The sequence below is a fragment of the Entelurus aequoreus genome, linkage group LG11, assembly GCF_033978785.1.
Source record: "Entelurus aequoreus isolate RoL-2023_Sb linkage group LG11, RoL_Eaeq_v1.1, whole genome shotgun sequence".
Lineage (NCBI taxonomy): Eukaryota > Metazoa > Chordata > Actinopteri > Syngnathiformes > Syngnathidae > Entelurus > Entelurus aequoreus.
The window spans coordinates 6602901-6629533 of NC_084741.1; the positions used below are offsets into that span (position 1 = coordinate 6602901).

General features: G+C 40.4%; 1 protein-coding gene across 1 annotated transcript; it reads right to left on the bottom strand.

The window, feature by feature from the left end:
- Window positions 1-1940: 1940 nt before the first annotated feature.
- Window positions 1941-25761, bottom strand: LOC133659723 (uncharacterized). Its single transcript, XM_062062357.1, has 7 exons — window positions 25708-25761; window positions 22971-23124; window positions 17606-17710; window positions 17489-17545; window positions 17261-17425; window positions 15818-15934; window positions 1941-2835 (listed from the first exon to the last, which is right to left on the bottom strand). The coding sequence occupies exons 2-7, from the start codon at window positions 23121-23123 to the stop codon at window positions 2743-2745; spliced, it is 690 nt and encodes a 229-aa protein (XP_061918341.1). The 5' UTR covers window position 23124; window positions 25708-25761; the 3' UTR covers window positions 1941-2742.
- Between the last annotated feature and the right edge of the window lie 872 nt (window positions 25762-26633).

The window sequence follows — 26633 nt, forward strand, 5'->3', positions numbered from 1 at the left end:
GTACTGTTTGACTGTACTGTTTGACTGTACGACTGTACTGCTTGACTATACTGTTTGACTGTACTGTTTGACTGTATGACTGTACTGTTTGACTGTACGACTGTACTGCTTGGCTATACTGTTTGACTGTACTGTTTGACTGTACTGTTTGACTGTACGACTGTACTGTTTGACTGTAATGTCTGACTGTACTGTTTGACTGTATGACTGTACTGTTTGACTGTACGACTGTACTGCTTGACTATACTGTTTGACTGTACTGTACGACTGTACTGTTTGACTGTACTGTCTGACTGTACTGTTTGACTGTACGACTGTACTGTTTGACTGTACTGTCTGACTGTACTGTTTGACTGTATGACTGTACTGTTTGACTGTACCGTTTGACTGTACTGTCTGACTGTACTGTTTGACTGTATGACTGTACTGTTTGACTGTACGACTGTACTGTTTGACTATACTGTTTGACTGTACGACTGTACTGTTTGACTGTACTGTCTGACTACTGTCTGACTGTATGGCTGTACTGTTTGACTGTACTGTCTGACTGTACTGTTTGACTGTACGACTGTACTGTATGACTGTACTGTTTGACTGTACTGTCTGACTGTACTGTTTGACTGTATGACTGTACTGTTTGACTATACTGTTTGACTGTACTGTTTGACTGTACTGTTTGACTGTACGACTGTACTGTTTGACTGTACGACTGTACTGTTTGACTGTACTGTTTGACTGTACTGTCTGACTGTACTGTTTGACTGTATGACTGTACTGTTTGACTATACTGTTTGACTGTACTGTTTGACTGTACTGTTTGACTGTATGACTGTACTGTTTGACTGTACTTTCAGAAATGTTTTCGCTTTTAGCACAATTTCATGTCTTGTAAAATAATAATCATTCCTACATTTGAGTACTAGAAGTTGTACTGGAAGTAGCAAGCAGGTCTATAGTAGGCAGGTAATAATAAACTAAACAGGTCTATAGTAGGCAGGTGTGTAAAAAAGCAAGGTGTATAGTAGGCAGGTGTATAGTAGGCAGGTCTATAGTAGGCAGGTCTATAGTAGGCAGGTGTGTAAAAAAGCAAGGTGTATAGTAGGCAGGTGTATAGTAGGCAGGTGTATATTAGGCAGGTCTATAGTAGGCAGGTGTGTAAAAAAGCAAGGTCTATAGTAGGCAGGTGTATAGTAGGCAGGTCTATAGTAGGCAGGTGTGTAAAAAGCAAGGGCTATAGTAGGCAGGTGTATAGTAGGCAGGTCTATAGTAGGCAAGTGTGTAAAAAAGCAAGGTCTATAGTAGGCAGGTGTATAGTAGGCAGGTCTATAGTAGGCAGGTGTGTAAAAAAGCAAGGTCTATAGTAGGCAGGTGTATAGTAGGCAGGTCTATAGTAGGCAGGTGTATAGTAGGCAGGTGTGTAAAAAAGCAAGGTGTATAGTAGGCAGGTGTATAGTAGGCAGGTCTATAGTAGGCAGGTGTATAGTAGGCAGGACTATAGTAGGCAGATCTATAGTAGGCAGGTGTATAGTAGGCAGGCCTATAGTAGGCAGGTCTATAGTAGGCAGGTGTGTAAAAAAGCAAGGTCTATAGTAGGCAGGTGTATAGTAGGCAGGTCTATAGTAGGCAGGTCTATAGTAGGCAGGTGTGTAAAAAAGCAAGGTGTATAGTAGGCAGGTGTATAGTAGGCAGGTCTATAGTAGGCAGGTGTATAGTAGGCAGGACTATAGTAGGCAGATCTATAGTAGGCAGGTGTATAGTAGGCAGGCCTATAGTAGGCAGGTCTATAGTAGGCAGGTGTGTAAAAAAGCAAGGTCTATAGTAGGCAGGTGTATAGTAGGCAGGTCTATAGTAGGCAGGTGTATAGTAGGCAGGTGTGTAAAAAAGCAAGGTGTATAGTAGGCAGGTGTATAGTAGGCAGGTCTATAGTAGGCAGGTGTATAGTAGGCAGGACTATAGTAGGCAGATCTATAGTAGGCAGGTGTATAGTAGGCAGGCCTATAGTAGGCAGGTCTATAGTAGGCAGGTGTGTAAAAAAGCAAGGTCTATAGTAGGCAGGTGTATAGTAGGCAGGTCTATAGTAGGCAGGTGTATAGTAGGCAGGTGTGTAAAAAAGCAAGGTCTATAGTAGGCAGGTCTATAGTAGGCAGGTGTATAGTAGGCAGGTCTATAGTAGGCAGGTCTATAGTAAGCAGGTGTATAGTAGGCAGGTCTATAGTAGGCAGGTGTGTAAAAAAGCAAGGTCTATAGTAGGCAGGTCTATAGTAAGCAGGTGTATAGTAGGCAGGTGTATAGTAGGCAGGTGTGTAAAAAAGCAAGGTCTATAGTAGGCAGGTCTATAGTAGGCAGGTGTATAGTAGGCAGGTCTATAGTAGGCAGGTCTATAGTAGGCAGGTGTGTAAAAAAGCAAGGTCTATAGTAGGCAGGTCTATAGTAGGCAGGTGTATAGTAGGCAGGTCTATAGTAGGCAGGTCTATAGTAAGCAGGTGCATAGTAGGCAGGTCTATAGTAGGCAGGTGTGTAAAAAAGCAAGGTCTATAGTAGGCAGGTCTATAGTAAGCAGGTGTATAGTAGGCAGGTGTATAGTAGGCAGGTGTGTAAAAAAGCAAGGTCTATAGTTGGCAGGTCTATAGTAGGCAGATCTATAGTAGGCAGATCTATAGTAGGCAGGTGTGTAAAAAAGCATTCCAAAAATAATTTGGGGACCCCTGGTGTACACAATACTGTTTTTACCCATCATGCATTTCACTTGTCTGCCACACTTTCAAAGTCCACATGGACGTCCTTCATCCCAGGATGCAATTCTTCCACGTCGTCATCATCTTCATCATCATCAGGCTGCAGGCACAACATGACATAACAGCACATTACAGTCATCCATGTGCATCACATACTGTATGATGTACATCACATACTGTATTATGTACATCACATACTGTACAATCTACATCACATACTGTACAATCTACATCACATACTGTATGATGTACATCATACTGTATGTGATGTACATCATACTGTGTGTGATGTACATCACACACAGTATGATGTACATCACACACAGTATGATGTACATCACACACAGTATGATGTACATCACATACTGTATGATGTACATCACATACTGTAGAATCTACATCACACACACAGTATGATGTACATCACATACAGTATGATGTACATCACATACTGTACAATCTACATCACATACTGTATTATGTACATCATATACTGTATGATGTACATCACACACAGTATGATGTACATCACATACTGTATGATGTACATCACATACTGTAGAATCTACATCACACACACAGTATGATGTACATCACACACAGTATGATGTACATCACACACTGTATGATGTACATCACATACTGTATTATGTACATCACATACTGTATGATGTACATCACACACAGTATGATGTACATCACACACAGTATGATGTACATCACACACTGTATGATGTACATCACATACTGTATTATGTACATCACATACTGTATGATGTACATCACACACAGTATGATGTACATCACATACTGTATGATGTACATCACACACTGTATGATGTACATCACAAGTGTGGACTTCATATCATGTACATGTAGTGTGTAGACCCTCACATAAGATGTAATATGGTACATTAGAGGTACATAGTGCATTACAAGTTATGTACATTAGAGGTACATAATCATTAAATGTCCATAAATGGTTCCAAATACAAAAATACAGCACAGGAAGCTAGTGGAGTAGCTAACAGGAACGCTTAGCATGTAAACAAATAGTAAACGTAGCTAGCTGAGGAATGAAGAATACTAAGAAGTAAGTAAAGTGTAGCATGGAAGCAAACAATGCCAGAGGAAGGAATACATAACTCTCAATAGTGCCTGAGAGCAGGTGAGCGTCCCCAACACCAATCAGAGACAATGAATAACCATGGCAACCAAGGAGACGCAACAAACAACATGTCAATCAAAACATAAACTACGATCAGAGTGTTGACCATGAAATATAATATACATGAGGTACATTTGTGTAGTCTAGACCATTAATAATTCATCAATATGGTATATTAGTGGAGTGTAGACCATTAATAATTCATCAATATGGTATATTAGTGGAGTGGAAATCATTAATAATTCATCAATATGGTATATTAGTGGAGTGTAGATCATTAATAATTCATCAATATGGTATATTAGTGGAGTGTAGACCATTAATAATTCATCAATATGGTATATTAGTGGAGTGTAGACCATTAATAATTCATCAATATGGTATATTAGTGGAGTGGAAATCATTAATAATTCATCAATATGGTATATTAGTGGAGTGTAGATCATTAATAATTCATCAATATGGTATATTAGTGGAGTGGAAATCATTAATAATTCATCAATATGGTATATTAGTGGAGTGTAGATCATTAATAATTCATCAATATTGTATATTAGTGGAGGGTAGACCATTAATAATTCATCAATATGGTATATTAGTGGAGTGTAGACCATTAATAATTCATCAATATGGTATATTAGTGTAGTCTAGACCATTAATAATTCATCAATATGGTATATTAGTGGAGTGTAGACCATTAATAATTCATCAATATGGTATATTAGTGGAGTGTAGACCATTAATAATTCATCAATATGGTATATTAGTGGAGGGTGGACCATTAATAATTCATCAATATGGTATATTAGTGGAGTGTAGATCATTAATAATTCATCAATATGGTATATTAGTGGAGGGTGGACCATTAATAATTCATCAATATGGTATATTAGTGGAGTGTAGATCATTAATAATTCATAAATATGGTATATTATTGGAGTGTAGACCATTAATAATTCATAAATATGGTATATTAGTGGAGAGTAGACCATTAATAATTCATCAATATGGTATATTAGTGGAGGGTAGACCATTAATAATTCATCAATATGGTATATTAGTGGAGGGTAGACCATTAATAATTCATCAATATGGTATATTAGTGGAGGGTAGATCATTAATAATTCATCAATATGGTATATTAGTGGAGGGTAGATCATTAATAATTCATCAATATGGTATATTAGTGGAGTGTAGACCATTAATAATTCATCAATATGGTATATTAGTGGAGGGTAGACCATTAATAATTCATCAATATGGTATATTAGTGGAGTGTAGATCATTAATAATTAATCAATATGGTATATTAGTGGAGTGTAGACCATTAATAATTCATCAATATGGTATATTAGTGGAGTGTAGATCATTAATAATTCATCAATATGGTATATTAGTGGATGGTAGACCATTAATAATTCATCAATATGGTATATTAGTGGAGTGTAGACCATTAATAATTCATCAATATGGTATATTAGTGGAGTGTAGACCATTAATAATTCATCAATATGGTATATTAGTGGAGTGTAGATCATTAATAATTCATCAATATGGTATATTAGTGGAGGGTGGACCATTAATAATTCATCAATATGGTATATTAGTGGAGTGTAGATCATTAATAATTCATCAATATGGTATATTAGTGGAGGGTGGACCATTAATAATTCATCAATATGGTATATTAGTGGAGTGTAGACCATTAATAATTCATCAATATGGTATATTAGTGGAGGGTGGACCATTAATAATTCATCAATATGGTATATTAGTGGAGTGTAGATCATTAATAATCCATCAATATGGTATATTAGTGGAGTGTAGACCATTAATAATTCATCAATATGGTATATTAGTGGAGGGTAGACCATTAATAATTCATCAATATGGTATATTAGTGGAGTGTAGATCATTAATAATTCATCAATATGGTATATTAGTGGAGTGTAGACCATTAATAATTCATCAATATGGTATATTAGTGGCGTGTAGACCATTAATAATTCATCAATATGGTATATTAGTGGAGTGTAGACCATTAATAATTCATCAATATGGTATATTAGTGGAGTGTAGATCATTAATAATTCATCAATATGGTATATTAGTGGAGGGTAGACCATTAATAATTCATCAATATGGTATATTAGTGGAGTGTAGACCATCAATAATTCATCAATATGGTATATTAGTGGAGTGTAGACCATTAATAATTCATCAATATGGTATATTAGTGGAGGGTAGATCATTAATAATTCATCAATATGGTATATTAGTGGAGGGTAGATCATTAATAATTCATCAATATGGTATATTAGTGGAGTGTAGACCATTAATAATTCATCAATATGGTATATTAGTGGAGTGTAGACCATTAATAATTCATCAATATGGTATATTAGTGGAGTGTAGACCATTAATAATTCATCAATATGGTATATCAGTGTAGTCTAGACCATTAATAATTCATCAATATGGTATATTAGTGGAGTGTAGACCATTAATAATTCATCAATATGGTATATTAGTGGAGGGTAGACCATTAATAATTCATCAATATGGTATATTAGTGGAGGGTAGACCATTAATAATTCATCAATATGGTATATTAGTGGAGTGTAGACCATTAATAATTCATCAATATGGTATATTAGTGGAGTGTAGACCATTAATAATTCATCAATATGGTATATTAGTGGAGTGTAGACCATTAATAATTCATCAATATGGTATATTAGTGGAGTGTAGATCATTAATAATTCATCAATATGGTATATTAGTGGAGGGTAGATCATTAATAATTCATCAATATGGTATATTAGTGGAGTGTAGACCATTAATAATTCATCAATATGGTATATTAGTGGAGTGTAGACCATTAATAATTCATCAATATGGTATATTAGTGGAGTGTAGACCATTAATAATTCATCAATATGGTATATTAGTGGAGGGTAGATCATTAATAATTCATCAATATGGTATATTAGTGGAGTGTAGACCATTAATAATTCATCAATATGGTATATTAGTGGAGTGTAGACCATTAATAATTCATCAATATGGTATATTAGTGGAGTGTAGACCATTAATAATTCATCAATATGGTATATTAGTGGAGTGTAGATCATTAATAATTCATCAATATGGTATATTAGTGGAGTGTAGACCATTAATAATTCATCAATATGGTATATTAGTGGAGGGTAGACCATTAATAATTCATCAATATGGTATATTAGTGGAGGGTAGACCATTAATAATTCATCAATATGGTATATTAGTGGAGTGTAGACCATTAATAATTCATCAATATGGTATATTAGTGGAGTGTAGACCATTAATAATTCATCAATATGGTATATTAGTGGAGGGTAGACCATTAATAATTCATCAATATGGTATATTAGTGGAGGGTAGATCATTAATAATTCATCAATATGGTATATTAGTGGAGTGTAGACCATTAATAATTCATCAATATGGTATATTAGTGGAGTGTAGACCATTAATAATTCATCAATATGGTATATTAGTGGAGTGTAGACCATTAATAATTCATCAATATGGTATATTAGTGGAGGGTAGATCATTAATAATTCATCAATATGGTATATTAGTGGAGTGTAGACCATTAATAATTCATCAATATGGTATATTAGTGGAGTGTAGACCATTAATAATTCATCAATATGGTATATTAGTGGAGTGTAGACCATTAATAATTCATCAATATGGTATATTAGTGGAGGGTAGATCATTAATAATTCATCAATATGGTATATTAGTGGAGTGTAGACCATCAATAATTCATCAATATGGTATATTAGTGGAGTGTAGACCATTAATAATTCATCAATATGGTATATTAGTGGAGGGTAGATCATTAATAATTCATCAATATGGTATATTAGTGGAGGGTAGATCATTAATAATTCATCAATATGGTATATTAGTGGAGTGTAGACCATTAATAATTCATCAATATGGTATATTAGTGGAGTGTAGACCATTAATAATTCATCAATATGGTATATCAGTGTAGTCTAGACCATTAATAATTCATCAATATGGTATATTAGTGGAGTGTAGACCATTAATAATTCATCAATATGGTATATTAGTGGAGGGTAGACCATTAATAATTCATCAATATGGTATATTAGTGGAGGGTAGACCATTAATAATTCATCAATATGGTATATTAGTGGAGTGTAGACCATTAATAATTCATCAATATGGTATATTAGTGGAGTGTAGACCATTAATAATTCATCAATATGGTATATTAGTGGAGTGTAGACCATTAATAATTCATCAATATGGTATATTAGTGGAGGGTAGATCATTAATAATTCATCAATATGGTATATTAGTGGAGTGTAGACCATTAATAATTCATCAATATGGTATATTAGTGGAGTGTAGACCATTAATAATTCATCAATATGGTATATTAGTGGAGTGTAGACCATTAATAATTCATCAATATGGTATATTAGTGGAGGGTAGATCATTAATAATTCATCAATATGGTATATTAGTGGAGGGTAGATCATTAATAATTCATCAATATGGTATATTAGTGGAGTGTAGATCATTAATAATTCATCAATATGGTATATTAGTGGAGGGTAGATCATTAATAATTCATCAATATGGTATATTAGTGGATGGTAGACCATTAAATATGATGTAAATGTGGTACATTAGTGGAGGGTAGACCATTAAATAGGATGTCAATATGGTATATTAGTGTAGTGTAGACCATTAAATAGGATGTCAATATGGTATATTAGTGTAGTGTAGACCATTAAATAGGATGTCAATATGGTATATTAGTGTAGTGTAGACCATTAAATAGGATGTCAATATGGTATATTAGTGTAGTGTAGACCATTAAATAGGATGTCAATATGGTATATTAGTGTAGTGTAGACCATTAAATAGGATGTCAATGTGGTATAGTACAAGTGTACGTTATTAAATTTGGTGTAAATATGGTACATTAGTTGTGTGAAGACCATTGAATATGATATAAACACAGCATATTAGCAGTGTGTTCCATTATATGTGGGCTCTGTACCGAGGACGTCGTTGTGGCTTGTACAGCCCTTTGAGATACTTGTGATTTAGGGCTATATAAATAAACATTGATTGATTGATTGATATAAATATGGTACATTAGCAGTGTGTTGAACATTATATAATATAAATATGGTACATTAGCAGAGTGTTGAACATTAAATATAGAATAAATATGGTACAAAAGTGATGTGTTGACCATTAAAATGATATAAATATGGTATGATAGCCTTGTGTAGAACGTGAAATATGGTACATTAGAAGTAGAAGTGTGTAGACCATTCAATATGGTATAAATGTGTCACGACGTGGACTATGGGGTGTTTGTTTTCCCGAGATGCAAGAATAGTTGGAGTGGACATGGCGTGAAGGTAGGGACATATTTAACTTTACTATAAAATAGTGACAACGGCATGAAACTATGGCAGCATGACAACGGCATGAAACTATGGCAGCATGACAACGGCATGAAACTATGGCAGCATGACAACGGCATGAAACTATGGCAGCATGACAACGGCATGAAACTATGGCAGCATGACAACGGCATGAAACTATGGCAGCATGACAACAGCATGAAACTATGGCAGCATGAAAACGGCATGAAACTATGGCAGCATGACAACGGCATGAAACTATGGCAGCATGACAACAGCATAAAACTATGGCAGCATGACAACGGCATGAAACTATGGCAGCATGACAACGGCATGAAACTATGGCAGCATGACAACGGCATGAAACTATGGCAGCATGACAACGGCATGAAACTATGGCAGCATGACAACAGCATGAAACTATGGCAGCATGACAACGGCATGAAACTATGGCAGCATGACAACGGCATGAAACTATGGCAGCATGACAACGGCATGAAACTATGGCAGCATGACAACGGCATGAAACTATGGCAGCATGACAACGGCATGAAACTATGGCAGCATGACAACAGCATGAAACTATGACAGCATGACAACAACATGAAACTATGGCAGCATGACAACGGCATGAAACTATGGCAGCATGACAACGGCATGAAACTATGGCAGCATGACAACGGCATGAAACTATGGCAGCATGACAACAGCATGAAACTATGGCAGCATGACAACGGCATGAAACTATGGCAGCATGACAACGGCATGAAACTATGGCAGCATGACAACGGCATGAAACTATGGCAGCATGACAATGGCATGAAACTATGGCAGCATGACAACGGCATGAAACTATGGCAGCATGACAACGGCATGAAACTATGGCAGCATGACAACGGCATGAAACTATGGCAGCATGACAACAGCATGAAACTATGGCAGCATGACAACAGCATGAAACTATGGCAGCATGACAACAGCATGAAACTATGGCAGCATGACAACGGCATGAAACTATGGCAGCATGACAACAGCATGAAACTATGGCAGCATGACAACGGCATGAAACTATGGCAGCATGACAACGGCATGAAACTATGGCAGCATGACAACGGCATGAAACTATGGCAGCATGACAACGGCATGAAACTATGGCAGCATGACAACAGCATGAAACTATGGCAGCATGACAACGGCATGAAACTATGGCAGCATGACAACGGCATGAAACTATGGCAGCATGACAACAGCATGAAACTATGGCAGCATGACAACAGCATGAAACTATGGCAGCATGACAACAGCATGAAACTATGGCAGCATGACAACGGCATGAAACTATGGCAGCATGACAACGGCATGAAACTATGGCAGCATGACAACGGCATGAAACTATGGCAGCATGACAACGGCATGAAACTATGGCAGCATGACAACGGCATGAAACTATGGCAGCATGACAACGGCATGAAACTATGGCAGCATGACAACGGCATGAAACTATGGCAGCATGACAACGGCATGAAACTATGGCAGCATGACAACGGCATGAAACTATGGCAGCATGACAACGGCATGAAACTATGGCAGCATGACAACGGCATGAAACTATGGCAGCATGACAACGGCATGAAACTATGGCAGCATGACAACGGCATGAAACTATGGCAGCATGACAACAGCATGAAACTATGGCAGCATGACAACGGCATGAAACTATGGCAGCATGACAACGGCATGAAACTATGGCAGCATGACAACAGCATGAAACTATGGCAGCATGACAACAGCATGAAACTATGGCAGCATGACAACGGCATGAAACTATGGCAGCATGACAACGGCATGAAACTATGGCAGCATGACAACGGCATAAAACTATGGCAGCATGACAACGGCATGAAACTATGGCAGCATGACAACGGCATGAAACTATGGCAGCATGACAACGGCATGAAACTATGGCAGCATGACAACGGCATGAAACTATGGCAGCATGACAACGGCATGAAACTATGGCAGCATGACAACGGCATGAAACTATGGCAGCATGACAACGGCATGAAACTATGGCAGCATGACAACGGCATGAAACTATGGCAGCATGACAACGGCATGAAACTATGGCAGCATGACAACGGCATGAAACTATGGCAGCATGACAACAGCATGAAACTATGACAGCATGACAACAACATGAAACTATGGCAGCATGACAACGGCATGAAACTATGGCAGCATGACAACGGCATGAAACTATGGCAGCATGACAACGGCATGAAACTATGGCAGCATGACAACAGCATGAAACTATGGCAGCATGACAACGGCATGAAACTATGGCAGCATGACAACGGCATGAAACTATGGCAGCATGACAACGGCATGAAACTATGGCAGCATGACAACGGCATGAAACTATGGCAGCATGACAACAGCATGAAACTATGGCAGCATGACAACAGCATGAAACTATGGCAGCATGACAACGGCATGAAACTATGGCAGCATGACAACAGCATGAAACTATGGCAGCATGACAACAGCATGAAACTATGGCAGCATGACAACAGCATGAAACTATGGCAGCATGACAACGGCATGAAACTATGGCAGCATGACAACGGCATGAAACTATGGCAGCATGACAACAGCATGAAACTATGGCAGCATGACAACGGCATGAAACTATGGCAGCATGACAACGGCATGAAACTATGGCAGCATGACAACAGCATGAAACTATGGCAGCATGACAACAGCATGAAACTATGGCAGCATGACAACAGCATGAAACTATGGCAGCATGACAACGGCATGAAACTATGGCAGCATGACAACGGCATGAAACTATGGCAGCATGACAACGGCATGAAACTATGGCAGCATGACAACGGCATGAAACTATGGCAGCATGACAACGGCATGAAACTATGGCAGCATGACAACGGCATGAAACTATGGCAGCATGACAACGGCATGAAACTATGGCAGCATGACAACGGCATGAAACTATGGCAGCATGACAACAGCATGAAACTATGGCAGCATGACAACAGCATGAAACTATGGCAGCATGACAACGGCATGAAACTATGGCAGCATGACAACGGCATGAAACTATGGCAGCATGACAACAGCATGAAACTATGGCAGCATGACAACAGCATGAAACTATGGCAGCATGACAACGGCATGAAACTATGGCAGCATGACAACGGCATGAAACTATAGCAGCATGACAACGGCATGAAACTATGGCAGCATGACAACAGCATGAAACTATGGCAGCATGACAACAGCATGAAACTATGGCAGCATGACAACGGCATGAAACTATGGCAGCATGACAACGGCATGAAACTATGGCAGCATGACAACGGCATGAAACTATGGCAGCATGACAACAGCATGAAACTATGGCAGCATGACAACGGCATGAAACTATGGCAGCATGACAACGGCATGAAACTATGGCAGCATGACAACGGCATGAAACTATGGCATCATGACAACAGCATGAAACTATGGCAGCATGACAACGGCATGAAACTATGGCAGCATGACAACGGCATGAAACTATGGCAGCATGACAACAGCATGAAACTATGACAGCATGACAACAGCATGAAACTATGGCAGCATGACAACGGCATGAAACTATGGCAGCATGACAACGGCATGAAACTATGGCAGCATGACAACGGCATGAAACTATGGCAGCATGACAACAGCATGAAACTATGGCAGCATGACAACGGCATGAAACTATGGCAGCATGACAACGGCATGAAACTATGGCAGCATGACAACGGCATGAAACTATGGCAGCATGACAACGGCATGAAACTATGGCAGCATGACAACGGCATGAAACTATGGCAGCATGACAACGGCATGAAACTATGGCAGCATGACAACAGCATGAAACTATGGCAGCATGACAACAGCATGAAACTATGGCAGCATGACAACAGCATGAAACTTTGGCAGCATGACAACGGCATGAAACTATGGCAGCATGACAACAGCATGAAACTATGGCAGCATGACAACGGCATGAAACTATGGCAGCATGACAACGGCATGAAACTATGGCAGCATGACAACGGCATGAAACTATGGCAGCATGACAACGGCATGAAACTATGGCAGCATGACAACAGCATGAAACTATGGCAGCATGACAACGGCATGAAACTATGGCAGCATGACAACGGCATGAAACTATGGCAGCATGACAACAGCATGAAACTATGGCAGCATGACAACGGCATGAAACTATGGCAGCATGACAACAGCATGAAACTATGGCAGCATGACAACGGCATGAAACTATGGCAGCATGACAACAGCATGAAACTATGGCAGCATGACAACAGCATGAAACTATGGCAGCATGACAACGGCATGAAACTATGGCAGCATGACAACGGCATGAAACTATGGCAGCATGACAACGGCATGAAACTATGGCAGCATGACAACGGCATGAAACTATGGCAGCGTGACAACGGCATGAAACTATGGCAGCATGACAACAGCATGAAACTATGGCAGCATGACAACGGCATGAAACTATGGCGGCATGACAACGGCATGAAACTATGGCAGCATGACAACGGCATGAAACTATGGCAGCATGACAACGGCATGAAACTATGGCAGCATGACAACGGCATGAAACTATGGCAGCATGACAACAGCATGAAACTATGGCAGCATGACAACGGCATGAAACTATGGCAGCATGACAACGGCATGAAACTATGGCAGCATGACAACGGCATGAAACTATGGCGGCATGACAACGGCATGAAACTATGGCAGCATGACAACAGCATGAAACTATGGCAGCATGACAACAGCATGAAACTATGGCAGCATGACAACAGCATGAAACTATGGCAGCATGACAACAGCATGAAACTATGGCAGCATGACAACAGCATGAAACTATGGCAGCATGACAACGGCATGAAACTATGGCAGCATGACAACAGCATGAAACTATGGCAGCATGACAACAGCATGAAACTATGGCAGCATGACAACGGCATGAAACTATGGCAGCATGACAACAGCATGAAACTATGGCAGCATGACAACGGCATGAAACTATGGCAGCATGACAACGGCATGAAACTATGGCAGCATGACAACAGCATGAAACTATGGCAGCATGACAACGGCATGAAACTATGGCAGCATGACAACGGCATGAAACTATGGCAGCATGACAACGGCATGAAACTATGGCAGCATGACAACGGCATGAAACTATGGCAGCATGACAACGGCATGAAACTATGGCAGCATGACAACGGCATGAAACTATGGCAGCATGACAACGGCATGAAACTATGGCAGCATGACAACGGCATGAAACTATGGCAGCATGACAACAGCATGAAACTATGGCAGCATGACAACAGCATGAAACTATGGCAGCATGACAACGGCATGAAACTATGGCAGCATGACAACAGCATGAAACTATGGCAGCATGACAACAGCATGAAACTATGGCAGCATGACAACAGCATGAAACTATGGCAGCATGACAACGGCATGAAACTATGGCAGCATGATAACAGCATGAAACTATGGCAGCATGACAACGGCATGAAACTATGGCGGCATGACAACGGCATGAAACTATGGCAGCATGACAACGGCATGAAACTATGGCAGCATGATAACAGCATGAAACTATGGCAGCATGACAACGGCATGAAACTATGGCAGCATGACAACGGCATGAAACTATGGCAGCATGACAACAGCATGAAACTATGGCAGCATGACAACGGCATGAAACTATGGCAGCATGATAACAGCATGAAACTATGGCAGCATGACAACGGCATGAAACTATGGCGGCATGACAACGGCATGAAACTATGGCAGCATGACAACAGCATGAAACTATGGCAGCATGACAACGGCATGAAACTATGGCAGCATGACAACGGCATGAAACTATGGCAGCATGACAACGGCATGAAACTATGGCAGCATGACAACGGCATGAAACTATGGCAGCATGACAACGGCATGAAACTATGGCAGCATGACAACAGCATGAGCAGAGTGAACAGACGTAATGTCGCCAGGACGACCAACAGAAACTGACAGGCTTAAATAACAATGACATGATTGGCACCACATCCAAAACGTGAAACAGGTGAAACTAATAAGTTGTCATGGAAACAAAACAAACAAGAGTGCACAAACAGGAACTAAAAAGAGTCCAAAACCCAAACAGAACATGGCCAAATAAAAACATGATCATAGACATGACAAAATGTGGTACATTAAAAGTACTTAGACTATAAATGATGATGAAATGATGGTACATTACTGGTGTAGACCATTAAATACTTAAGAGCATTAAATATGACATAAATGTGGTACATTAGAGGTAGAATGTGGTACATTAAACATACCTGGTTGTTATTCCAAACGTCAAAACCTTTGATTGCGATGACGGTCATGCTGATGCTGACACACAGCTGGAGAACCGCCAGGACGATCAGCGTGATGTTCATGGCTCTTATCAGCTTCTGGAAAGTACTTTCATGTTACATCGCTGTGAAAATGTCAATCAACTAAATGCATACCAGGATGTCTCATTTCTCCTGTCGGAAATAACGGTATAGAGTCGACCTCCTGCCATCATAAATAACATATCAAGTGTACAGGCAATGTTCTAAGTCATGTTTTACCATCTTACATATTTCTATGGACCAGAGGCGTCCAAAGTACGGCCCGCTGGCGTCTTCAAGTTGGCCCGTCACACATCCTGAGCATAATAAGGAATCTGGTGCTTTACAAATGATATTAAATATCTGACAACTATAACATGACACATTTAGGTAAATGCCCATGAATTGTGCGTTGAAGTGAATGCGGCACAGCATTCGCTTATATGACCCCATCCAAACAACCTTCCCTAGTCATGGCGCAAAGAACAATACAAAGACAAAAAAGTCAACATGCATGGGCACACATAAAATAACCTGCTCAATGAACTTTGAGGATATTCTAGAGTAAAAGTCCACACACCATTAAATAATTCTAAATGACACCCATTACAATGCATGATGGGAAAAATGCTAAAGTAGAAAAGGTAGGAGTGTAACTTTCACATCCTCTTATATTCATTCTGTATGCATGTCATGAAGACAATAAGTCCACATACCAAATTTCCTTGAATTGCCGCCGGGAATATAGTATTCGCCTGCCTAGAATTAAAGCCGGGTCAAACTCGTTTCGCAAAATAATTAGCGCATGCTTGGCACTTCCGCCGGGTCAAATATGAGTCATTAAATGACTCCCGCCTCCTGGTGATAGAGGGCGCTAGTGATCCTTCTTGCGACTACCAGTACTGCAGAAGACCGGTGCTGCAGAAGAAGACGACAAGCAGCATGCGTGAGCCGCGATCGTTTGCTTGCACTTTTACCATGGAGGATTACATATCTAAAATAAAACAGTTTTCTAAACTGGACTTTCAATCGAAGCAGGAGGTAATAATTAAAGGAATATCTCCCGAGACTTTTAAAACTGAAGAAAGATAAGGAAGACTGCCTCTGATCAGAAGCAGCTGCACATGGAGATCATTTATAACTTAAAGGTAAGACCATAATAACGTTTTTTTTTATTAAATGTGATTTTCATGATAAGGTAAGCGCCAGAGTGAGAAGAGGTTTTAAAATAATTAGCGCATGCTTGCCCATCCCGCATGCTTTTGGTAAGCGCAGGAGTGAGACGAGGTTTTAAATTAATTAGCGCCCCTGCGGCTATTCAAGGAAATACGGTAGTTACTTCCATCTGCCCCTTGAGGAACAGAGTGGTATTGCAGCCACCAGTGACGTCATGTTGAGCCTCACAATGGCAACGTGGGCCACATCTTCACATTTGTCGTGGACCGAGCCGTCCCCCAAGTGGCCACAGAACAAGCTGGTGGAGAGCATGGCCAGGTCGATGGAGTACAGCACGGTGGCCACGATGGCGAAGACGGCGCTGACGATGTTCATGACCACGGCGAAGGTCACCTGCGGGGCGACAAGGTTACTGGCAGGAATGAGCATCAAACGGGGGCAGCAGGAGGGGCTCACCAAGCAGCAGGAGGGGCAGAAGCCCGCCCACACTGACAAGATCCCTGAGGTGACAAACTGTAGGAAACACATTTCAAACGTGGCCTTGGGAGAGGAAGTTGTGCAGGTGACTTTTACCACAGCACCCAGCCAGTAGGCCGCACGCACGCTGGCCAGGATGGACGGGTAAGTCCTGCCCACACCCAGGGCCATGTTGAACTCTCCCACCATGATCTGGATGGTCTGCAAACACAGCATTGATCAAATATAAATATAAATATAAATATGCATCTTTTTCTTGCTGTACTTCAGGGGTGTCCTAACTTTTCCACCAAGCGTCGCATACTAAAAACTAAATCAAAGTATATTGACATTTTTTTATTTGACAAAATGCTAAAAACTGATATTGTGCCATTTTTGCATTATAGGTGACCAAGTATATTATTATGAATTATTATTTCAGCTTTTTCTCATGACATTCTGCTTTCTTTTGTACTTTTTCTTTACTGTTGTTGTTTCCCATGTAAAAATAGAATAAAAAGAATAATAATACAATTGTGTAACTGCATAACAAGTAGGAAAATATTGTTGTTCATTTAACAGTATTTATTATGGCTGTTCTATTCCATAATTAGTATCATTAACTAAACTTTGCTTGTGTTTTAAGTATGTTTTTTTTTATTTTGAGATCTTCTAATATTTTGTCTAAGGGCCACAAAGTGAAAAGGCAAGTATGGTGGGGCCAATTAAAAACAGATATTATATATGTACTTGAAGACAAAATTGTGTTGTAGGTGACTAAGTACATTATTATTAAATACCAGTTTTAAAAATTCAGCTTTTTTTCATTAAATTCCAATATTTTTGCACTTTTGACTTACATTAGTACAGTTCTTTTTAGATGCATGTGTTATTATTTCAAAATAACACAACCTTTAACATGTTGGCAGACACGTCAGGTATATTTGCACGTATTGGATCGACATCACTGATACCAGCCTGGATTGCACTCGGTATCACATGGGAAAGAAAATCAGCGGTATCGCACATCACTACCATAAGACAACCACTCAGCAGTCGCAATGTCTCCCTCTAGTGGCGGTGAGCAGAATAGACTAGCAATGTCTCCCTCTAGTGGTGGTGAGCAGAATAGACTAGCAATGTCTCCCTGTAGTGGTGGTGAGCAGAATAGACTGGCAATGTCTCCCTCTAGTGGTGGTGAGTAGAATAGACTAGCAATGTTTCCCTCTAGTGGATGGTGAGCAGAATAGACTAGCAATGTTTCCCTCTAGTGGCGGTGAGCAGAATAGACTAGCAATGTCTCCCTCTAGTGGTGGTGAGCAGAATAGACTAGCAATGTCTCCCTCTAGTGGTTGTGAGCAGAATAGACTAACAATGTCTCCCTCTAGTGGTGGTAAGCAGCTAGCAATGTCTCCCTCTAGTGGTGGTGAGCAGAATAGACTACCAATGTCTCCCTCTAGTGGTGGTGAGCAGAATAGACTAGCAATGTCTCCCTCTAGTGGCGGTGAGCAGAATAGACTAGCAATGTCTCCCTCTAGTGTCGGTGAGCAGAATAGACTAGCAATGTCTCCCTCTAGTGGCGGTGAGCAGAATAGACTAGCAATGTCTCCCTCTAGTGGCGGTGAGCAGAATAGACTAGCAATGTCTCCCTCTAGTGGTGGTGAGCAGAATAGACTAGCAATGTTTCCCTCTAGTGGCGGTGAGCAGAATAGACTAGCAATGTCTCCCTCTAGTGGTGGTGAGCAGAATAGACTAGCAATGTTTCCCTCTAGTGGATGGTGAGCAGAATAGACTAGCAATGTCTCCCTCTAGTGGTGGTGAGCAGAATAGACTAGCAATTTCTCCCTCTAGTGGTGGTGAGCAGAATAGACTAGCAATGTCTCCCTCTAGTGGTGGTGAGCAGAATAGACTAACAGTGTCTCCCTCTAGTGGTTGTGAGCAGAATAGACTAGCAATGTCTCCCTCTAGTGGTGGTGAGCAGAATAGACTAGCAATGTCTCCCTCTAGTGGTGGTGAGCTGAATAGACTAGCAATGTCTCCCTCTAGTGGTTGTGAGCAGAATAGACTAGCAATGTCTCCCTCTAGTGGTGGTGAGCAGAATAGACTAGCAATGTCTCCCTCTAGTGGTGGTGAGCAGAATAGACTAGCAATGTCTCCCTCTAGTGGCGGTGAGCAGAATAGACTAGCAATGTCTCCCTCTAGTGTCGGTGAGCAGAATAGACTAGCAATGTCTCCCTCTAGTGGCGGTGAGCAGAATAGACTAGCAATGTCTCCCTCTAGTGGCGGTGAGCAGAATAGACTAGCAATGTCTCCCTCTAGTGGTGGTGAGCAGAATAGACTAGCAATGTTTCCCTCTAGTGGCGGTGAGCAGAATAGACTAGCAATGTCTCCCTCTAGTGGTGGTGAGCAGAATAGACTAGCAATGTTTCCCTCTAGTGGATGGTGAGCAGAATAGACTAGCAATTTCTCCCTCTAGTGGTGGTGAGCAGAATAGACTAGCAATGTCTCCCTCTAGTGGTGGTGAGCAGAATAGACTAACAGTGTCTCCCTCTAGTGGTTGTGAGCAGAATAGACTAGCAATGTCTCCCTCTAGTGGTGGTGAGCAGAATAGACTAGCAATGTCTCCCTCTAGTGGTGGTGAGCAGAATAGACTAGCAATGTCTCCCTCTAGTGGTGGTGAGCAGAATAGACTAGCAATGTCTCCCTCTAGTGGATGGTGAGCAGAATAGACTAGCAATGTCTCCCTCTAGTGGTGGTGAGCAGAATAGACTAACAATGTCTCCCTCTAGTGGTGGTGAGCAGAATAGGGCGTGGATGCTAGCGGAGACAAGGGGTGGAGCTACATTAGAAAACATGAAAAAATGGTGTTAGTAATAGAAGTGGTTATCCATCCATCCATTTTCTACCGCTTGTCCCTTTCGGGGTTGCGGGGGCTTATATTTTACTTTTAGAAATAGAAGTGGTGATATTTTTAAAAAGCGCTTTAAAGGCCTACTGAAATGAATTTTTTTTATTTAAACGGGGATAGCAGATCTATTCTATGTGTCATACTTGATCATTTCGCGATATTGCCATATTTTTGCTGAAAGGATTTAGTATAGAACAACGACGATAAAGATTGCAACTTTTGGTATCTGATAAAAAAAAGGCTTGCACCTACCGGAAGTAGCGTGACGTAGTCAGTTCAACATATACGCAAAGTTCCCTATTGTTTACAATGATGGCCGCATGAAGTGAGAGAGATTCGGACCGAGAAAGCGACAATTTCCCCATTAATTTGAGCGAGGATGAAAGATTTGTGGATGAGTAAAGTGCAAGTGAAGGACTAGTGGGGAGTTGAAGCTATTCAGATAGGGAAGATGCTGTGAGAGGCGGGTGGTACCTGATATTCAGCTGGGAATGACTACAACAGTAAATAAACACAAGACATATATATACTCTATTAGCCACAACACAACCAGGCTTATATTTAATATGCCACAAATTAATCCTGCATAATAACACCTGCGTGTTTGTTATGCTAGCTCCTAGCTCCTCTGCTAGCTCCTAGCTCCATAGAACACGCCAATACAATTCAAACACCTGATCAACACACACAATCACTCAGCCCAAAAGACCGTTCACCTAACCCAAGGTTCATAAAGCTTATATATTTTTAAAAAGTTACGTACGTGACGCGCACGTACGGTACGGTACGTGTTATGCTAGCTCCTAGCTCCTCTGCTAGCTCCTAGCTCCATAGAACACGCCAATACAATTCAAACACATGATCAACACACACAATCACTCAGCCCAAAAGACCGTTCACCTAACCCAAGGTTCATAAAGCTTATATATTTTAAAAAAGTTACGTACATACGCAAAAAAAAGCCAAAGCTGCATACTCACAGTAGCACGTCTGCGTCTTTGTCATCCAAATCAAGGTAATCCTGGTAAGAGTCTGTGTTGTCCCAGTTCTCTACAGGCGTCTGTGTATCCAAATCAAAAGTCCTCCTGGTTAGAGTCTCTGTTATCCGAGTTCTTCCATCTTGACTGCATCTTTCGGGAATGTAAACAAAGAAGCGCCGGCTGTGTACTGTTGTGGCTGACTACGTTCGAAAAATACGTCCATTTCTCACCGACAACTTTCTTCTTTGCTTGCTCGGCTTCCTTCTCCATAATGCAATGAACATGATTGAAACAGATTCACGAACACAGATGTCCAGAATACTGTGGAATTATGAAATGAAAACAGAGCTTTTTCGTATCGGCTTCAATGTGGAAGGCATACCCGTGTTCGCCGGGCTACGTCACGCGCATACGTCATCCTCAGAGGCGTTTCAAACCGGAAGTTTAGCGGCAAATTTAAAATGTCACTTTATAAGTTAACCCGGCCGTATTGGCATGTGTTATAATGTTAAGATTTCATCATTGATATATAAACTATCAGACTGCGTGGTCGCTAGTAGTGGCTTTCAGTAGGCCTTTAAGACACGTTAGCAATGTACTTGTAAACTACGGTGGCCCACAAGGGTTAATTAATAACTACTTCTTAATGAGTGATGCAATCATCTTGATGAGGTGATGGAGGTTTAGAGTGTTGATGAGGTGATGGAGGTTTAGAGTGTTGATGAGGTGATGGAGGTTTAGAGTGTTGATGAGGTGATGGAGGTATAGAGTGTTGATGAGGTGATGGAGGAGGTGATGGAGGTATAGAGTGTTGATGAGGTGATGGAGGTTTAGAGTGTTGATGAGGTGATGGAGGTATAGAGTGTTGATGAGGTGATGGAGGTTTAGAGTGTTGATGAGGTGATGGAGGTATAGAGTGTTGATGAGGTGATGGAGGAGGTGATGGAGGTATAGAGTGTTGATGAGGTGATGGAGGAGGTGATGGAGGTTTAGAGTGTTGATGAGGTGATGGAGGAGGTGATGGAGGTTTAGAGTGTTGATGAGGTGATGGAGGTATAGAGTGTTGATGAGGTGATGGAGGTATAGAGTGTTGATGAGGTGATGGAGGTATAGAGTGTTGATGAGGTGATGGAGGTATAGAGTGTTGATGAGGTGATGGAGGAGGTGATGGAGGTTTAGAGTGTTGATGAGGTGATGGAGGAGGTGATGGAGGTTTAGAGTGTTGATGAGGTGATGGAGGTTTAGAGTGTTGATGAGGTGATGGAGGTTTAGAGTGTTGATGAGGTGATGGAGGTTTAGAGTGTTGATGAGGTGATGGAGGTTTAGAGTGTTGATGAGGTGATGGAGGTTTAGAGTGTTGATGAGGTGATGGAGGTATAGAGTGTTGATGAGGTGATGGAGGAGGTGATGGAGGTTTAGAGTGTTGATGAGGTGATGGAGGTTTAGAGTGTTGATGAGGTGATGGAGGTTTAGAGTGTTGATGAGGTGATGGAGGAGGTGATGGAGGTTTAGAGTGTTGATGAGGTGATGGAGGAGGTGATGGAGGTTTAGAGTGTTGATGAGGTGATGGAGGAGGTGATGGAGGTTGTCGTACCCCGAAAACAACAGGAACCCCTGCACTGATCAGGGCGTTGCAGTACAAGCAGCTCATTGGACCACAGAAGAGCGCCTTCAACAGTGGAGGAGACTTGCTGCTGTGTTCCATCGTCATGGTAACGACCTCGTTGTGGCCCACTAAAGAACACATCCTGGAGGAAGACACACCTGATCAGTCCTGGACACTACATTAGGTACACCAGTCCTGGACACTACATTAGGTACACCAGTCCTGGACACTACATTAGGTACACCAGTCCTGGACACTACATTAGGTACACCAGTCCTGGACACTACATTAGGTACACCAGTCCTGGACACTACATTAGGTACACCAGTCCTGGACACTACATTAGGTACACCAGTCCTGGACACTACATTAGGTACACCAGTCCTGGACACTACATTAGGTACACCAGTCCTGGACACTACATTAGGTACACCAGTCCTGGACACTACATTAGGTACACCAGTCCTGGACACTACATTAGGTACACCAGTCCTGGACACTACATTAGGTACACCAGTCCTGGACACTACATTAGGTACACCAGTCCTGGACACTACATTAGGTACACCAGTCCTGGACACTACATTAGGTACACCAGTCCTGGACACTACATTAGGTACACCAGTCCTGGACACTACATTAGGTACACCAGTCCTGGACACTACATTAGGTACATCAGTCCTGGACACTACATTAGGTACATCAGTCCTGGACACTACATTAGGTACATCAGTCCTGGACACTACATTAGGTACATCAGTCCTGGACACTACATTAGGTACATCAGTCCTGGACACTACATTAGGTACATCAGTCCTGGACACTACATTAGGTACACCAGTCCTGGACACTACATTAGGTACATCAGTCCTGGACACTACATTAGGTACATCAGTCCTGGACACTACATTAGGTACACCAGTCCTGGACACTACATTAGGTACACCAGTCCTGGACACTACATTAGGTACATCAGTCCTGGACACTACATTAGGTACACCAGTCCTGGACACTACATTAGGTACACCAGTCCTGGACACTACATTAGGTACATCAGTCCTGGACACTACATTAGGTACACCAGTCCTGGACACTACATTAGGTACATCAGTCCTGGACACTACATTAGGTACACCAGCGAAGAGGATCTTTGACTTGCGTTTTTTGCTTTAGTTCCTTAAAAGCAACAGGATTTTTGATCACGTAGAGGATCTTTGACGTGAGTTTTTGCGGTAAACAGCAGTGCTCCTGTTGTATAGAGGATCTTTGACCAGATTTGTTTTCAGTACAATCCTAAAAAGACTGCAAAGTGTTTCTCTTATGTGGAAGATGTCAAGTTATTTGACTTCAGTCTGCCTGAGTTTGAAAAGATGTTGGAGGATGCTTTATGAAGACTACTTTACACAATAAAGACTACTTTACACAATAAAGACTACTTTACACAATAAAGACTACTTTACACAACTTTATGAAGACTACTTTACACAATAAAGACTACTTTACACAATAAAGACTACTTTACACAATAAAGACTACTTTACACAACTTTATGAAGACTACTTTACACAATAAAGACTACTTTACACCATAAAGACTACTTTACACAATAAAGACTACTTTACACAACTTTATAAAGACTACTTTACACAATAAAGACTGCACAACTTTATGAAGACTACTTTACACAATAAAGACTACTTTACACAATAAAGACTACTTTACACAACTTTATAAAGACTACTTTACACAATAAAGACTACTTTACACAATAAAGACTACTTTACACAACTTTATGAAGACTACTTTACACAATAAAGACTACTTTACACAACTTTATGAAGACTACTTTACACAATAAAGACTACTTTACACAACTTTATGAAGACTACTTTACACAATAAAGACTACTTTACACAATAAATACTACTTTACACAACTTTATGAAGACTACTTTACACAATAAAGACTACTTTACACAACTTTATGAAGACTACTTTACACAATAAAGACTACTTTACACAACTTTATGAAGACTACTTTACACAATAAAGACTACTTTACACAATAAAGACTACTTTACACAACTTTATGAAGACTACTTCCACAATGAAGCATCATGTATGTTTGACTTCACAGCAAAGTCTTTATATCATCATGTTTGATCACCTTCTGACTAGCACATTTTCCTTCTCACACTCCTGTCATATAGAGGATCTTTGATACCACACACACACACACACACACACACACACACACACACACACACACACACACACACACACACACACACACACACACACACACACACACACACACACACACACACACACACACATTGTATCTTCATACATTTGTTTCTTTATCCTTTGACAAACACACACTTTCAAAGACCAACACACACACAAAGTATGGAGATAAAATTCCTCCTGTGTGTGAGTAGAGTGATAGTTGGAATAAAGTGATAGTTGGAATAAAGCGATAGTTGGAATAAAGCGACAAAAGGCTAAAGCAAACATGAAGTGGTCTGCAGCTGCTCTTATTGTTGCGTCAACAGTTTAGTTTCAGTAGTTTTTTAAAGGCAATACACAAAAAACATCCTTTTTACGTCAGCTTTGACCGCTCTGAAATGAACATTTTCCGCACAATCCCCTTGAAGATCGTCAAAAGCGACATTGTAATACGTTCAAAATACTTTCCCCACCTCATCGTCAGTAAGAGATCTTACCTGCTGCTGCTGCTTACCTGCTGCTGCTTTGCTGCCAGGATGAATGAAAGGTCAATCACAGGCAGCAGAAAAAAACTGCACTTCCTGTCGCCTGTCTTTTCACAATAAAAGCTCCCCCTCACATCCACAACATGCTTTTGACCCTTGGGGATCCCCTAACTACTCAACATTATAAGTCCCACTCATAAAAGTTCTTACTTTCTATGCTTGAATCAACTTCACGTGTATTTGTTGATAGAAAGTTGTTCATGTTTTATGCCCTTTTTTCAAAATTGCCCCCCCCCCCAAAAAAAGTACAGTAAATACACAAACTATAGGTCGATAATTCACAACATTGATTTTGATTCATAATAATTGTTTGAGCATCGACTGTTTTAAAATTAAAAAAAAAAAAAAAAAGCGACATTATAAGACCATCCCACGCATAAAAGCATTGAAAGTGTCAGGAAGTGGTGGTGCCCGACCCCAGGATGCAGAGATGGCAGGCTTGATGCAGGAAAACATGGTTTCATGTCCAAAAATGCAGGAAAAACACAAAGCAGTATAATTGACATTTTACTGTATAATTAACATTTTACTGTATGATTAATTCACGGCAGTGACTAGGATGGCGGAAGCGGGGATCGAACCTGGAACCCTCAAGTTGCTGGCACAGCCGCTCTACCAACCGAGCTATACCGCCCCGAATCTCTAGACCGACTTAAATCCCTTGGTACGAACTTTTTATTTCTTTATGTTTGTGTAAGTAGTAATACAGAGCCCCTAAAGCAGTGCTTGTCCAAGTGGGGGCACAAAGGCGTGAAAGTAGCTAGCTACCCTAATTATATGAATATAAATATGAGAAAGTAGCTAGCTACCCTAGTTATATGGATATAAATATGATAAAGTAGCTAGCTACCCTAGTTATATGGATATAAATATGAGAA

Coding starts and splice junctions, on each gene's coding strand:
- LOC133659723 (XM_062062357.1), bottom strand. CDS start 23,123: ATGTGTTCTTTAGTGGGCCACAACGAGGTCGTTACCATGACGATGGAA. Junction 17,426..17,488: donor TCTGCCCCTCCTGCTGCTTG/GTGAGCCCCTCC, acceptor GTCGCCCCGCAG/GTGACCTTCGCCGTGGTCAT. Junction 15,935..17,260: donor ATGTGGCCCACGTTGCCATT/GTGAGGCTCAAC, acceptor AGTACTTTCCAG/AAGCTGATAAGAGCCATGAA.